The sequence below is a fragment of the Lontra canadensis genome, unplaced genomic scaffold (genome assembly GCF_010015895.1).
Source record: "Lontra canadensis isolate GAN:19392208 unplaced genomic scaffold, GSC_riverotter_1.0 scaffold159, whole genome shotgun sequence".
Lineage (NCBI taxonomy): Eukaryota > Metazoa > Chordata > Mammalia > Carnivora > Mustelidae > Lontra > Lontra canadensis.
This window is the reverse complement of record NW_022631153.1, coordinates 1,043,382-1,060,656: the sequence shown is the minus strand read 5'-3', so window position 1 is coordinate 1,060,656 and position 17,275 is coordinate 1,043,382. Positions and strand designations below refer to the sequence as shown.

The 17,275-nt window shown below is 37.1% G+C and overlaps 1 protein-coding gene across 4 annotated transcripts in view; it reads left to right on the top strand.

Moving 5' to 3' along the window:
• The window catches only part of MTUS1 (microtubule associated scaffold protein 1), a 161,182-nt gene that overhangs the window by 89,665 nt on the left and 54,242 nt on the right, over nt 1–17,275 (top strand). For all 4 annotated transcript variants that reach the window (XM_032844948.1, XM_032844947.1, XM_032844946.1 and 1 more), the window contains 2 exons: nt 3,722–3,856; nt 7,982–8,020. In XM_032844948.1, coding sequence (XP_032700839.1) covers nt 3,722–3,856; nt 7,982–8,020 — 174 coding nt within the window. The remainder of the gene's footprint in view (nt 1–3,721; nt 3,857–7,981; nt 8,021–17,275) is intronic.

The window sequence follows — 17,275 nt, the reverse complement described above, 5'->3', positions numbered from 1 at the left end:
GTCTTTGTTTTTAAAGCTGAGAAATGAGAAGTACGAATGAATTTGCGATCATACGATTTTATATTAGGTCTATAAATTCAACTCAGTTCAACTTCTCAGAACCTGAATAGGTGACTTATTTGCTACTGATGAATTAAAAAAAAAAAAAAGTTTCAGGAAGGCTAAAATCCCGGTTGTTAGAATACATGGTTAAGACTTTAATAACATCATTGACTTCCTTTCGGAATTTTAATTTAGCAAGGGTGAAAATGCTAATTGAAACCCACTTTATATGAAAACCTAAAAGATACGCTCTACAAAATTTGGCTTCTGTTAAGACCGTGAAGTCCTTTCCCACCCATCCTTAAAAAGGTTATGTTGAATTTTATAGCAGTGGTGTCTTCAGTACTGTCATTTACATTAGCTCCCTGTAATTTTCACCTTCAGAAAGACCACGTCTTTGGGTTCTGGAGAAAGATAATTGGAAAGAAGCGTAGGAAATTGACAGAAACCTCTCAGTGGGAGTGAAGACTCTGTTGATCTGACCTCATACGGGAAATGTTATATGGGCACAGGAAGAATGAACAGATGGCTCATTGTAGAGTGCCTTGACATAGATCAGGGGAGCATAACAGCATGTCTTTACAGGTTTAACTGTAACATCTATAAACACTGTTCTAGGAGTTAGGATAGTATAACTGAGTGAAAAACTACTGTCTTTGAATTTAAAACATAGTTATAAATAAGAATCTCACCTTCTTCTAATGTGAGGTAAAGAAAGGAATCAGCATTGGTAATAAGGAAATTTATGATTATGCATTGAGTATTAGAATATAACTGGATGCTTAGAACTATGATTTGACCATCACTGGATTTTGTAAAAAATCCAGTCTGGGTTGGTGGCAGGGAAATTAATCTTGGGAACCAGGTAGTGAAGGAGCACACCTCATAGATTTCTCCTCTGGCTCAGTCTATGGTGATTTAAAAAAAAAAAAAAAATGCTCGTGGTTTATACAGTTAGCAAGGGGACATGGATAAAAAGATTAACTTTTATGGGGGAAAAAAAGGACCAGAAAACTTTCCAGGCATTTTTTTTTTTAAAGATTTCATTTATTTATTTGACAGAAAGAGCTCAAGCAGGGGGAGCACAGAGGGAGGAGAAGCAGGCTCCCCGCTGAGCAGGGAGCCTGCCATAGGGCTCTATCCAGGGGTCCAGGGATCATGACCTGAGCTGAAGGCAGCCACTTAACCAACTGAGGCACCCAGACACTTTTTTTCTTAGATATGGAGAGAAAAGGACTAAGTGCTGGGTTTATGCTCTTGAGTGTTGTATAACATGGTAATCTCTTAGGAAAAGTGAAACAGTAATGTTAAAAATCCTTAGGAGCTAAGCTTCTGGACAGTGTATTTTTTTCAAAGATGATTTAATTATAGAGAATGGTGAATTTAGAATGGTGTTTTAAGGAAATACTGATTTTTTTTTTTTTTTGGTCCCCTTAGGTATTGTTGCTGATTTTTGTTTGTTTGTTTGTTTTAATACCACTTAATGAGGTTTGAAACTGTTTGTTTTGATCTTTACATGCTGGTACTATTTTTCAAATCTTTACTCTGAGGTTTTTGACACTACTGAGATTTTATTTTATTTTTTATTATTTTTTATTTTTATTTTTATTTTTTTAATTTTATTTATTTATTTGACAGACAGAGATCACAAGTAGGCAGAGAGAGAGGCAGAGAGAGAGAGGAAGGGAAGCAGGCTCCCTGCTGAGCAGAGAGCCCGATGCGGGGCTCAATCCCAGGACTCTGGGATCATGACCTGAGCTGAAGGCAGAGGCTTTAACCCACTGAGCCACCCAGGCACCCCTTATTTTTTATTATTTTTTAAAGATTTTATTTATTTGAGAGAGAGAGTGAGAGAGAATGAGAGGAGAGAAGGTCAGAGGAAGAAGCAGACTCCCCATGGAGCTGGGAGCCCGATGTGGGGCTTGATCCCGGGACTCTGGGGTCATGACCTGAGCCGAAGGCAGTTGCTTAACCAATTGAGCCACCCAGGCAGCCCAACACTACTGAGATTTTAAACCGTAGATTCCCCCTGCCCGAAACACTGAAATAAATGATAGTAATGGTGTTACATTCCTAAAGTAGACACAAAGCTCACTTAATCATACCATAGCAGAAGAACACTATTGCCCAGGTTCTCATCATGGATCAAAAATAGATGAAAATATAACATGAAAATGCATTCTTATTTGGAGTTCGGAGTGTAGGAAACAAGCCCTGTTCCTTTCCTTGTCCTCTGCCCTTTTCCCTGCACCAAGTACAAATATAAATCTTAACCATTCTGTAGAAGATTTGGTTTCCCTTTATAATCCAATGAGAAGCCAGCCATAAAAGTCAAGAGAAATGCACAATTTTGAAAAAATCTGTATGAATATGGGCTACACAGTTGCCTCAAGCAACTGAAAGATACTTCGTTTTTATTTGTTTTGATACTTAGTTTTGTTGGTCATTACTGGGCAAAAGCAAAAATAAGAAGCAAGACATCTACTTCAGGTTTGCTGAAGGTTCAGGTTGCTCTGATTCTCCATGGTTTCAGACTGTGGTTCTGATAGGAAATTACAACCAGTTGTAAATGATCACTATTATTTTTTAAAGCTTGTTCTTTATTCTGAAGTCTCACTGTCCATCGATGTGTTAAGTTTGTCTTTTGAATCCTAATGAAGAACCAGAGGCAAAATCAGAGACGAGCAAAATGGCAGGAGTCTTCTCCAGGGTTCATGGGCCAATTACACCTTAAGTGTAGTATTTGTTCACTTAATTTTTCCCACTAACTTTTACCCTGACATGTTCCCTGGGAGATGGTGTAGGTCTACTTCTTTGGCAGTGCCCTTGGCCTAATTAACTGTAATGGACTCAGAATTTTAGAGCATAGCATAAGCAAAGTTGATGAGCACCATAGTTTCTCCAAAAGTTGTTGAGTTGTTCTTTTACCTGGAAACCACTTGTGTTTTCTTTTCTTTCCAAGAGGATTTCCATGTGAGTAGAGAGGAAAGATTGACGTGCCATGTCAAAGGTGGTTTTCATGATTTAAGTGGGATTTGCTTTTATGTTTCTGCTTTGGGACTTAGGCATCTCTGTTCCAGGGAGGATGATGGAGTTCTCCCAGCTGGAGCAGGGGAGGAGAGAACCAGATCTCAGCCTTGGAGCTACCAAGGCATTTGCACGTTCTTGTTCTCCTATTAGTAGCACAGCTGCCTGCCTGCATTTATTCTTACTAGATGATTGACACATTGGCCTTGTCCTTCTGGGGATCGATGCTCTTCGTAGCTGCACCTTGGGCAGGCTTATTACATGGCACGGATGGCCGTGGAATTTATCTTCCAACTTTTATTTGGGATGAAAGCTGAACTGGATGAAATATATCAACTTGGATTATGCCAGGATGTATGGTCATTTGTTTTTTGTGTGTGTGATTTTTGGGGGGGAAGGGAGTTTTGTTTTGTTTTTTTTTTTGTTTTCTGTTGTTTTGTTTTTTTGTATGGTCACTTTGGATGTAGCATTTCCCTTGTGTCCCTGAGGACAGGAGCTATAGACTATCCGTCTTCATATTTCCAAGGTGCAGGAACGGCTGGCACATTGGAGGTGCTTAGTGAGTACTTGTTGATTCGTGAAGGAAGGAATACGTGTGGACAACTGATGCTGTATTTCGCTGTAAAATGAGACGTGCTCTTTCTTATTACAGCTGGAAATGCCGCTGTCCTCAAGTATGAGGAAAAAACTCCCAAACCAGCATTTCAGAATGGTTCCTCAGGATCCTTATATTTGAAGCCTTTGGTATCCAGAGCTCATGCACACTTACTAAAAACTCCTCCAAAAGGTATGTTCCTCATTGCAGAGAAAAGCAGAAAGACAAGACTTTTTAAGTCCTTATCTTGTAGAAAGTTAAATTTTGGCAACTAGGTTCATAGCACATTGGACAGTTATTTACAAAGAGTCTGAAGAAAGACACATACTTCATTTTCACAGCAAAGGAGATTTTCTTAGAGACCGTAGGTTCTGTGGTTAAAACTTGATACCTATAAACACAGGTATAAAGTAAAAATAAATGAAACTATTCTTAGATAGTGAACTAAAACAATGAGATTGAAATCTATAATTTAATTCCCACCTTTGGTCCAAACTTTGTACTTTTTTCTGTTCTTTTTCTTTTCCTTCTTTGTACTACTCACTTAGTAATTACCATGGCTATGAAGAAGAACTTTCAGTTTACAAAATACGTGGTATATACTTAGTATGCAATGTTTTCATGCAGCTGTATCCCCAAATCTGAAGTGGATTTTAAGCACACTAGAAGTTGGATTCGTGCTTAGTGAATTGAAAGACTGCTTCACTGAAAGAATTATGAATGAGAAACTTGAAGCAGACTGTGTCACCCATGTGAGAGGTGGTGTTAGTTTTTTTAAGAGAAATAATTTTATTTACACTACTAGTAGATCTCGGCTACTGTAGTTACTCTGGGATATAACCATCTTATCGATAACAGGAAAAATATCTTCCAGTATTTCAGTTTTAACAGAGTGAAATTGCTTAGTTGTAGAGTAAGAAACAATTAATGATTTTGGCAGGCAGGGGGGAAATAAAAATTATGTATCTCCCTTACCCGATATCTAGGTTAAAATATATCTAATGAATTTTCTTGATTTCTATTAGTCCTAAAAATAAAGGAAAAATAGCTTGCAAATATATTCTTAATAGACAATTTCAATTAGAAAACAGTTTAATGAAAACAGTGCAGTGGTTTGTATGAGTGAACTGATAAGGAAGTAAGAGAAGTGTTCAGAACTGGGCAGATAACATGTCAAATACAAGTGAGGGATGTCTGCCAGGATGACACCATTTTCAAGCACTCGTTCGACTTTCACACAACTCCGTTTTACCTTACGTTCAAGGGAAATACAAAGTCAGTAGGTTATGCTCCTGAGTTGGAGTTAGGAACCCCTTTTTTTGGCTTGTAAGATTAGCCTTTTGATTTTTTTTTTTTTTTTGAAGATTTTATTTATCCATTTGTAGAGAGAATGAGAGAGCCCAGCAGGGGGAGCAGCAGGCAGAGGGAGAGGGAGAAGCAGGCTCTGCACTGAGCAGGGAGCCCGATGCAGGACTCTATCCCAGGACCCTGGCATCATGACCTGAGCCGAAGGCAGATGCCGCATTGATTGAGCCACCCAGGTGCCCCTAGCCTTTTGATCTGATAATTCCTCTACTTTTAACAATGACAGAATGTGGCAGTAGCCACAGTGGCACACACCCTCATGCCTGCATGTCAGGAAAAACACAGAACCAGACAGAGTTCTCCTTCATTCCATTAGCCGCGAGCAGCTGTTGTGTTTTCTCCACTTTTCTCAAGGCGTGGGGTGTACACACTGTTGTGTCTTGCTCTTTATTATGTGGTGACCACAAGAGTGGCTTCCTTTGCAAAGGCTGTGCTGTAGTCTGTCTTCCAGTTCCATAGTTCCTGGACTCTTTCTGACTTCTACCATGGCACATAATACCGAGGTGAGCGAACATTTTCGAGTGTGAACATTCATTGCTTCAGATCCCGATAACTTCTAATGGGGTGTCCTTGAAAGAGGAATCACCGGTTAAGCTGTATGAATCTTTTTGAAATTGTTAACATGTTACTCAGTACTTCTCCAAAAAGACGTTAGTCTCTCATGAAAGCGTGAGAGTGTCCGTTGCTGTTCCTCCTTCTCAACATTTGTGTGTATGTATGTAAAGAACCCTGTGGTAACTTGAGGTTAATCACCTAGTGAATATTGATCAACCCTTTCTCTTTCTACACTACTGAAGAGAAAAAAGGCATAAATATTGGCAAAAAGATTCTTCACTGTGCCAGCAGGTTCTTACCTGTCCATGGTCTTAAATAAGTTTCTAATGCATCCAATGACCCATTGAGCAATGACATCAGGATGTGAATCTGTTGGGGGGGTGTTGTTTTGTTTTGTTTTACAGATTTTATTTATTTATTTGGCACAGAGAGACTCACAGAGAGAGGGAACACAAGCAGGGGGAGCGGGAGAGGGAGAAGCAGGCTTCCCTCTGAGCAGGGAGCCTGATGCGGAGCTCGATCCCAGGACCCTGGGATCATGACCTGAGTGGAAGGCAGATGTTTAACGACTGAGCCACCCAGGCACCCTGAATCTGAGGTTTTTATTGATGATGATAAAGCCCCAGCATCTACACATCCACCAGTAACTGAAAAGGGATGTCAAACTCTGATACTAATTAACTTGCAGAGAATTGGAACCTCATGATTCCACTGATCACTTTATGGAACAGGGAATTCCAGTTTTCTAATACGTCTTGCTGTTGAATTTGCAAGCTTTTGTATCACAGAGTTTTTTTAAACTTTTTTCTTTATTTAAACTCAATTAATTGACATAGAATATATTATTAGTTTCTGAGGTAGACATCAGCAACTCATTAGTCTTAAATAATACCCTGTGCACATTATATCACAGGCCCTCTATAATGTCCATTACCCTGTTACCCCATCCCCCCAACTTCCTCCCCTCCAGCAACCCTCAGTTTCTTTCTTATGAATAAGAGTCTCTTATGGTTTGTTTCCCTCTCTGGTTTCATCTTGTTTCACTTTTTTCTCTCTTCCCGTATGGTCCTCTGACTTGTTTCTTAAATTTCTGTATCACAAAGGTTTTACTTGAGTGGGAATGAATGATTTTCATTTATAATGGCCACACATTTTTTTTCCATTTTATTTTATTTCTTGGCCACACATATTTTAAAAGGTTTTATTGATTGATTGATTTGATGGAGTGTGAGTAAGCTTCAGGAGGGGCTGAGGGAGAGACAGTCTCAAGCAGACTCGTGACCTTGGAGCTTGACACAGGGCTGGACCTCACAACTGTGAGATCATGACCTGAGCTGAAACCAAGAATCAGGCGCTTAACGAACTGAGCCACCCAGGGGCCCCTAATGGCCACATAATTTAAGACAATGTAGTCTTTGAGATTCTACAGATAGAATGTGGCAACCATTCTAACTAGTAATTTGCAGATGATGATGCTTTAGAATGACCATCTCTGGTCAAGTAGAAGCACTCCTAGTTTTCTTCTAGTGCCTTATCTTCGTAGCTCTGTACGTATTACCGCTACTTGTATTTCTCGTCACACTTATTAATGTATAACTGACAGTGTAGTATGTTTGGTGATTTGATACACATACACACCACAAAAGGAGCCCCTGGTTGTGTTTCATACTGTGTCAGTTTGGAGAAGAAGCTTCAGTATTTTTTCCTTCCTAGCTGAGTAGCAAGTGAATTGGATTTAATGCCTGGCAGTTTTACAAATCACAACTAGTGGTTGTCTTTCATAAATACCCTGCCTTTTTTGCTGCATCAGCAGTGGAATAGCATTAACTGTGTAATATGCATGTAAATTCAGTCCTGTTAACATTTGCACTCCAGCTGTTCTTTACTGAAAATATACTCTCATTTTCCTGTCCTAATTTGTGACCGTGAATTCATATCACCCTTAAACTCTCATCCTAATGTTATTTGGATTATCATTTTATACCTAGAATATACTTGTTAAAGTTGACTGTATTTCAGTGGTATTTCTTGTCTAGAACCTAAAATTTACATAATGGATTTTTTTTTGGAAAATACTCTTGTTTTGGGGCATCTGGGTGGCTCAGTCGGTTGGGCTTTTACCTTCCGCTCTGGTCATGATCCTGGGGTCCTGGGATCGAGCCCTGCGTCGGGCTCCCTGCTCGGCGGGAGGCCTGCTTCTCCTCCTCTCGCACTCCCTCTGCTTCTGTTCCCTCTCTCATTGTGTCTCTCTCTCTGTCAAATAAATAAATAAATAAATAAATAAATAAAATCTTAAAAAAAAAATACTCTTGTTTTGAAAATATTTTTAAATGGCTATATTTTGTGTGGTATTTTACTCAAAACGTGTTTTTTACAAATACTTCTTTTGTTTTTTAGGTCCCTCAAGAAAAAACCTATTTACCGCTTTTAATGTGGGTAAGTGACAACTTTAAATATGGAGGGAGAAAAAAGAATCTTTTTATAAAGTCATGCTATCATTGCAAGTACTTGAATATATTTACAGTGATTTTTTTTTTTTTTTTTTTACTGTTTTGTTTAAAACAGAATTTCAGGTTTGTGGCATAAACTTAACTGCTTATGACTTGGACCAGCATAGGTTAAAACTTGGTCAGCATGATTAACAAGCGATCCGACACAAAAGGACATTTTATTAACAACAGATAATTTTAGTTTTTTAAAATGATTTTTTTAAAATGTGATCTAAAGTGGAGAATATAATTTTTTCTCGATAAATGCTCTTTTAAAATTGTATAGTCTTCCATTGCTATATCTCAGCATTGGGTTTTAACACCTTTTAACAATTCAGCTTCACATTTTTCTGTTCCTTTTTACACTTCTACTGAGCAAACTTGCATCGGTCTTTAAAATCACTTCACACATTTGAAGCAAAACTGGGAATTTAAAAGTTTTGTCTCTTGAGAAGCCATAAAGATTCATGAATTGTATTACTACAGTCCTGTATTTGGTCTATAGTTGATCAGGTCCCCATATACTACTGCATTTTCTAATTTAATATTCATTTATAAGACAGTTATGTGGCTTCTAAATGCATTGAAGATTAGAACAGGAATTTAAAAGGGAGAAGGGTATTAGAGCACAATGACTACAGTTTATCGTGCTTGTGACCATGTTCAGTGCTAAGGATACAACAGCAAGCCAGAGATGAACAAGGGCCTTCTCTTCAGGAAGCTAGGCAGGAGGTGTAAGTTTGTGAGGCCCTGTATTTAGGAAGTAACAAAAATAGGGTTGATATATTAGTATAAGGAATAGGTAATACCCTTGATGTTGCCAAGCTGTGTCCAGTTTCTCAGGTTAATCAAACGTGTGAGGGAATTATATTATAATTGTTAACCTTTTGTGAGCTCGTAAAACTAGAGCTCTAAAACCATCCAGAGTAATTTAAATTCTAAATGTCCCCAATAGCCTGAGATTAAATATATTTTTACTAAATCTTCTCTAATTTAAAAAAACATAAAAAACTATTCTAGACCCATTGAGATTTTTATTTTCTTTTGTTTTAAATTCCTAGCAAAACTGGGTATTTCGGGGAAAAGAGAGCTAATATGCTGTAGAATGATTTTATGTTCTAGAAAATCAGATAACATTTAATAGGAAGCTAGATGGTATAACTCTGTTTAACTGAGAAACTTCCAGAATGTTTTCCAAAGTGCACCATTTTACATTTCCACCACAGTATATGAGGGGTCTAGTTCCTTCACATTCTTGGCAACACTTGCTTTCATCTTTCTTTATTATAGCCATTTTAGTGGGAATGAGATGGTATCTCGCAGTGGTTTTGATTTGCATTTCCCTGATGGCTAATGATGTTGAGAATCTTTTCATGTGTTTATTGGCCATTTGTAGGTCTCCTTTGGGGAAACATTTATTCAAATCTTTTGCCCATTTAAAAATTACTTGTATTGTTGAATGGTAGGAGTTCTTTATATATAACCTTAAGAACCAGATCCTTATCAGATCCTGATTTGTGAATATTTTCTCCCACTCTTTTCACTTTTTAATAGTGCCATTTGAAGCACTAATATTTCCAGTTTTGATGCAGTCCAGTTAATTGGTTTTTTTCTTTTGTCGCTTAAGCTTTTTTTTTTAAATTGTAGTATTGTTGACATACAATATTTAAGGTGTAGGATACAGTGAGCATTTATATATAGCAAAATGACCACAATAAGTCTAGTTACCATCTGTCACCACAGAAAATTATTAAGATATTATTGACTGTATTCCCAATGCTGTACTTAACATGCCTGTGATGTATTTATTTTCTAAGTGGAAGTTTCCACCTTTTAATCTCCTTCACCCATTTTCCCATCCCCCAACACCTTTTCCTCTGGCAGCCGCCGTTTTGTTCTTGTACAGTTGACCCCAGAACAACATGGGTCTGAACTGCATGGGTCCACTTATACATGCCCTTTTTTCAATAAATACAGTATAGTACTGTAAATGTGTTTTCTTTCCTTTTAATTTTCTTATTAACATTTTTTTTCTAGCTTACTCCATTGTAAGAATATAGTATATAATACATATAGCCCACAAAACATGTGTTACCATACTCTTTATGTTATCAGTAAGGCTTCTAGTCAACAGTAGCCTAATAGTTAAGTTTTAGTACAGATTTTCAGCTGAGTGGGAATGTCAGCACCCCTAACGCCTGGATTTCTCAAAGGTCAACTGAATTTATGAGTCTATTTCTTTTGTTTTTTAGATTCCACATATAAATGAAATCATATAGTATTCGTCTTTACTGTCCAACTTGTGTCTCTTAGTGTAATACTTTCTAGGTGCATCTATGTTCCTACAAATGGCAAAATCTTACTCATTTTTATGGCTAAGTAATATTTCATTGTGTATCTATACCACATACTCTGTCCATTCATTTATCGATGGACATGTAGTTTACTTCCAATTGGTTATTACAAATAATGCTGCACGGAGTATAAGGGTGCACATATCTATTCAAGTTAGTGTTTTCATGTTCTTCAGATAAATATCCAAAAGTGGAATTGCTAGATTGTATGGTATTTCTATTTTTTATTTGTTGATGAACTACCATATTGCTTTCCATAGTGGCCGCACGAGTGAATGTTCCCACCTATGGTGCATGAAGGTTTTCTTTTCCTCATATCCTCACCCACATTTGCTATTTCTTGTCTTTTCAATAGTAGCCATTCTGATGGGTGGGGGATAATATCTTACAGAGGTTATGACTTGCATTTCCCTGATGATTAGTAATGTTGAACATCTTTCCATGTATCTGTTGTCCATCTATTATATGTCTTTGGAAAAACGTCTATTCAGTTCCTCTGCCCATTTTTAATTGGACTCTTGGTTTGTTTTTGTTTCATTTTTGGTGTTGAGTTGTGTTAGGTTCTTCATATATTTTGGATATTAACTCCTTATTGGATATATCATTTGCAAATATCTTCTCCCATTCAGTGGGTTGCCTTCTCATTTTTTAATGGTTTCCCTTGTGCAAAAGCTTTTTAGTTTGATACAGTTCTAATTGTTTATTTTTTTTATTGCCCTTTGCTGAGGAGACAGATGCAAAAAAAAAATATTGATAAGACTATGTTTCTTAGTTTTATTTTTTCAGGTCTTACGTTTAGGTCTTCAAACCATTTTGAGTTGACTCCTGGTAATGTTTTGAATAAAGGTAATGACCATGTGCATCCTTGTCTTAGTCCTGCTCTTAGAGGAAAAGCTTTCAGCTTTTTCCTGTTGAGTATGATGTAAGCTATAGGTTTGTTATATATGGCCTGTATTATGCTGAGGTATATTCCCCGTGTACCCATTTTCTTGAGAGTTTTCATCATAAATGGATGTTAAATTTTGTCAGATGCTTTTTCTACATCTATTGAGATAATCATTAGATATTTAGCCTTCATTTTGTTAAGGTGGTTTATCATGTTGATTGATTTATGGATGTTGAACCACCGTTGCGTATCTGGAATAAATCTTACTTGGTCATGGTGTATGATCCTTTTATTGTAGTGTTGAATTTGGTTTTCTAACGTACTGTTGAGGATTTTTGCATCAATCTTCACCAGGAATGTTGGCCTGTGATTTTTTTTTTTAATTTTTTTTTTATAAACATATAATGTATTTTTATCCCCAGGGGTACAGGTCTGTGAATCGCCAGGTTTACACACTTCACAGCACTCACCATAGCACATACCCTCCCCAATGTCCATAACCCCACCCCCCTCTCTCGACCCCCCCTCCCCCCAGCAACCCTCAGTTTGTTTTGTGAGATTGAGTCACTTATGGTTTGTCTCCCTCCCAATCCCACCTTGTTTCATTTATTCTTTTCCTACCCCCCAAACCCCCCATGTTGCATCTCCCCTTCCTCATTATCAGGGAGATCATATGATAGTTGTCTTTCTCCGATTGACGTATTTCGCTGAGCATAATACCCTCTAGTTCCATCCACATCATCACAAATGGCAAAATTTCATTTCTTTTGATGGCTGCATAGTATTCCATTGTATATATATACCACCTCTTCTTTATCCATTCATCTGTTGATGGACATCTAGGTTCTTTCCATAGTTTGGCTATTGTGGACATTGCTGCTATAAACATTCGGGTGCACGTGCCCCCTTCCTGCCCTTCTTGATGTTACTTTTCTTTTGTGTCTTTGTGGAAGAGCTGTTCTGCTAGTCTTGAGGGCATTCTCAGAGCGTTGTCTATTTGTAGTTGAAGCCTTGGTGTGTCTGGGGGAGGAGGTAAGCTTAGGATTCTCCCACTCAGCCACCTTGATCCTCTCTCTGGTTCTAATGCTCTGTAGAAGCCGTTGATTGATGCAAAGTCATGAAGCTTTATGCTCTATTATCTTATAAGATTTTTAGACTTTAAGCTCTTAGGCTTAGGCCTGTGATCCATTTTAAGTTAATTTTTGTAACTGAAATAGAGGGTCCAGCTTCATTGTTTTACATGTAGCTATTCAGTTGTCCCAGAACCGTTTGTTGAAAACACTAATCTTTCCATATTGAAATTGTCTTGGCACCTTTGTTATAAATAGTTGCCTATAAATGTGAGAATTTATTTCTGGACTCTCAAATCTATTCCATGGATCTATGTGTCTCTCTTTGCTAATACCACACTGTTGCTTACTGTGGTATATAATAAGCTTTGACATCAGGTAGTGTGAATTATTCTAACTTGTTCTTTTTCAAGATTCTTATGGATATTCTGGGTTCCTGGAATTTCTGCATGAGCTTTTGGGTCAGTGTCTATTTCTGCAAAAAATCAGCTGTGATTTTAATAGAGATTGCATTGAATATATAGATGAATTTGTGGAGTATTGTTATTTTTACAATATCAGGTATTTTGATCTATGATTATGGGAGATCTTCCCTTTTAGTTAGATCTTCTTTTTTTTCCATCAATAATTTTGTAGTTTTCAAGATACAAGTTTTGCAGTTCTTCTGGTGAGTAATTGTATGCAACCCTTTCTATGCTTTAGAAAGTGCTATTGATATTGGTCACAGTAAAAGTGCTGGTTAAATAAATCTAATATGTCTAACTTAATCAACGTTAAATCTGAAACATGGAAAGGGATTCTTCATTCATGTCTCAAGTCTATAATCATATAAGCTGTTACAAAGGATATTTTTTTGATAGCATAGTAAATAATCCCAGTATATTATCCCTTTCTGCAATAAACTATTAGCATTAGACGTTTTTCCTTTTCACAATGTCGAACTGACTTTATGCCTTATTTCCAAAGCATATCATTGACCTTTGGCATATAAGTAACCCTTGAGAATTATGGTTATCAGATTGGCAAATTAACTCCTGATTAAATGAGAAAATAAGTGGAAATTATGAATCACGTTGTGGTTTTCTTTGGCAAAGCCTTTATCTATGGAGTAGAAATGAGGTATATGACAGATTTAGAGAATTCCTGTCTCCAGTTAACCCTTAGTAATCAATGTTGTAATAACAGCAGTGGTGAAGATGTATTTTAAAGAGTCTGTATTACAGTTTAATCTCAATTATGTGGCATGAATATGTATTTTTTTTCAAAATTCATAAACGTGACTTTTCCATTTGTTTTCCAAGTTGATGGTTACCTATTTAAGACTAACTTAGTAATTATGATGAGCCCACTGAAGTAAAGTCAGTGTGTTGGCTTTTAGAGAGGTAACTTTGTTGTTAACTTGTGTCCAAATAGACAATGACTTGGGATGGATCATGTAAGCTCTCTGATAATAGTTTCCTGTGTAGTTGAAATCACTGACCACTAAGGTTTCTGCTATAATATTCTATGACTGCAGAGCACCTTGACTTTCTTCATATTCTGCTTGCAAATGGTCTTTTAGATGGTACAGAAGACATTGTTCCACATACAAACATGTTCCTCTGAGTGTTAAATTTTAAGTATTTGTACTATGGCTTTGAGATAGTTTTCTTTTTTTTAAGCACAAATAGTGGTGAAGATTAATCTGACCATCTCTTCATATTCTTTTGCTTTAGTCACTTAATTGTAGAGTTTGCTAAATTCTAAAAAGTTTAGCATGTAGAGGTTTAAGTGTCACCCCTTGTTTTTTTTTTTTTTTAATTTTGTGATTTTAAATAAATCCAGATAACTTTATGTCCTGTTTTATTGCTTTAACATGAGTTATCACTTCTAGGGACTAGTATATTTAGCATATGCAGAAACTTTTAACTACTCCTCTTAAATATTTGAGGTACTTCTATTACATACGTAAATGATTCTATGGTTGGGCATTTATCACTCTCAGGGCTTGGGGAGATTGCTTGGGATAGGTTCTTGAAAGTAGTTTAAGTAAATCAAAACCTATGTATTTGTCGTCATTTCACTCAGATAAGTGAATTGTTTTCCAAAAGCTCCATATCCCTTTATACCATGATTGCAACAGAAGAGTATTGGTTTCACCATACTCTGGCCAACATTGGGTATTATTTTTAAATTGTGACTAATTTAATAGTTGAAAAGTGTATGTCCCTGTTTTAGCTTAACTTTTCATCAGTTACTTCAAAGACACTTCCATTATATTATAAGACAATAAAGAGGAGCAGGGAGAGTAAATTTTTGAGGTGTTGAATATTGGTTTGAATCCTAGTCTTGCCACATTCTGCTTGTGTCCTGACCTTAGGCTGTTTGCTAAGCCTCTCCAAGTCTCAAATCTCTCATTTGGGAATATGGGAATGTTCTAGGAATAATCCCCAGGATAGGAGTAATTTTGACTTCATAAAGTTATTGTATAAAAAGCTTTCAAATGGTAGCCCCTTCTGCTGCAAGGGATGGTGATGATGGGAATCCCTTCCATTGTTCTGAGAATTCTGTTGGCTTATTCTGAGTTCTTTTGCAGAGGTTGAATTATTTTAAATCCTCAAAGCAAGCAGGAAAAGCCACTTTAAGTCAAGAACTAGCCTCATGGGGTGCCTGGGTGGCTCAGTGGGTTAAGCCTCTGCCTTCAGCTCAGGTCACGATCTCACGGTCCTGGAATCAAGCCCCGCATCGGGCTCTCTGTTCAGTGGGGAGCCTGCTTCCTCCTCTCTCTCTCTCTCTCTGCCTACTTGTGGTCTCTGTCCACCAAATAAATGGATAAAATCTTTAAAAAAAAGTTGTTTAAGAACTATCCTTATGAGGTCTAGCTGCTGTAATTTATTTAAAGACTCTGATGCTAAAACATTTTAGCCAACATTGATTCTAAATAAAACTTGGTTTACTGTTTATAAGGAAGATGTCACATGTACCAATACTATAATTACCTTGGTTCTCCTGCACATTAAAGCTGTTTGAGATACCAAAGCATGAGAGATGTATTTATCCAACCTCCACCGCCCATTGTTTTACAGAAGATTTTCAAGCTCAGGAGCCCTGGTGTCTGCCTTGGAGACTAGAAAATGCACTGCTCCTTGCCTGCCCATTTACTAAATACAGCACAGGAGGATAGGGTTGCTTTTTGTACCTCCTATTTCCAAGTGTTGGGAAACAGTTGAGAGCTGCAGACCTGCTCTGATGAGGTACTAGTGTAGCCAGCATTTCTCCTGGTGAAAAATGGGATGAGCCTGTCTTTCCGTGCTGCTTTAGGATTGTAACTTTTATCCTATGTAAAAAGCAGTTTTTGTTTTGATGTGTAATAAATTTAGTGTTTCACATCAAGGAAACCTGTGTCTTATTTAGTAAATCTTGTCGGAACAAAGCCTATCTTTTCAGCAGAAGCTAGGTACCTACTTCACACACCACATGCAAAAATGTTCCTTTTTGGTGGAAATTTTAAACAAAAAGTAGAATGAAAAGAGTGCTAAGAATATGGACTTGGCTAGAAAAGGCTTTTTTCCAGGAACATTAGTACAAAAGAAAAGGTGGATAATTATGACAACTCAAGTTTTGTCTTGCCTTTTGTCACACACATTATAAACAGGGTGGGGAATATCAACCATAAGTAGATTTATTGTGGTTATTTTTCAATTTATACAAGTATCAAATCATGTTGTACACCCACAACTAATGTGCTGTCCATTATGTCTCAAAAAATTATAAACAATATTAATAGCAAACACATTCTTTCCAGATAGGATTCTTTCAAACCAGCCGGTAAAGATGACCCCGCGGTAGAAATGTAAATGGACAGACATGCAAAAAAAAAAAAAATATGAAGCACTAGGAAATGAGAAAAAGTTTACAAATGGCTAATTAACATAATGTACTATCAGTGCTTGCATGCTTTTTTTTTTTTTTTGAAGATTTTATTTATTTACTTGACAGAGATCACAAGTACACAGAGAGGCAGGCAGAGAGAGAGGGGGAAGCAGGCTCCCTGCTGAGCAGAGAACCCGACGTAGGGCTCGATCCCAGGACCCTGAGATCATGACCTGAGCCGAAGGCAGAGGCTTAACCCACTAAGCCACCCAGGCACCCTAGTGCTTGCATGTTTTTAAGAGGAGTACCTGGTGTTGGTGAATGAGTGAGGAATAGGAACCACGCACATACTGCTGAGGGCATATAAATGATAGCAGCCTTTGTGGAGGCGGTGTGGGGACATAGAACAAAAGTCTTCTACCCAGGAATTCCATTTATCAGAACTGTTTAAAGGGAAATTACTGATTTTCTAATTTTTTGCCTTTCAGAATTGTTTAGAAGTGGGGGGGTGAATTGGAAACAACCTGAATGATTTAAACAACACCTGTGTAAGTTAAACCACTTGTTTAAATTATGTTCATTGACATTTCAGTGATAATTCTGAAGCCTTTAAAAAACAATATAGAGGGTCAGATAAGTGAGAAGTTAAGTTTATTAAATTCAGTCATCTTGTATTAAGTTTAAAAATTTAGAGAGAGTTATGATGTATGTGTAATTTAACTCTTATTTTTTAAGGAATATTCTATAGTAATGGGTTTTAGCTTTTAAAAACCTTTTACATGGCTAAAACATAACATCTTTCATTTTTTGGAGACCAAAGAAATAAAAGGCCATGTCACTGGTCTTGGAGAACTTAAAATCTTATGGGTAGGTGGAGGCTAAAATTTTTTATAATTGTTTTATGTGGTTTTTAAAATATTCACAATGTAGGCATTCTTCTTCCTACTAAGGAAGAAGACATTATGGAAGAATTGGACCTTGAGTTGAACTTCCTACTGTTGGAACAGAGATGTGAACATAAGACAGTAAAGATGATGAGG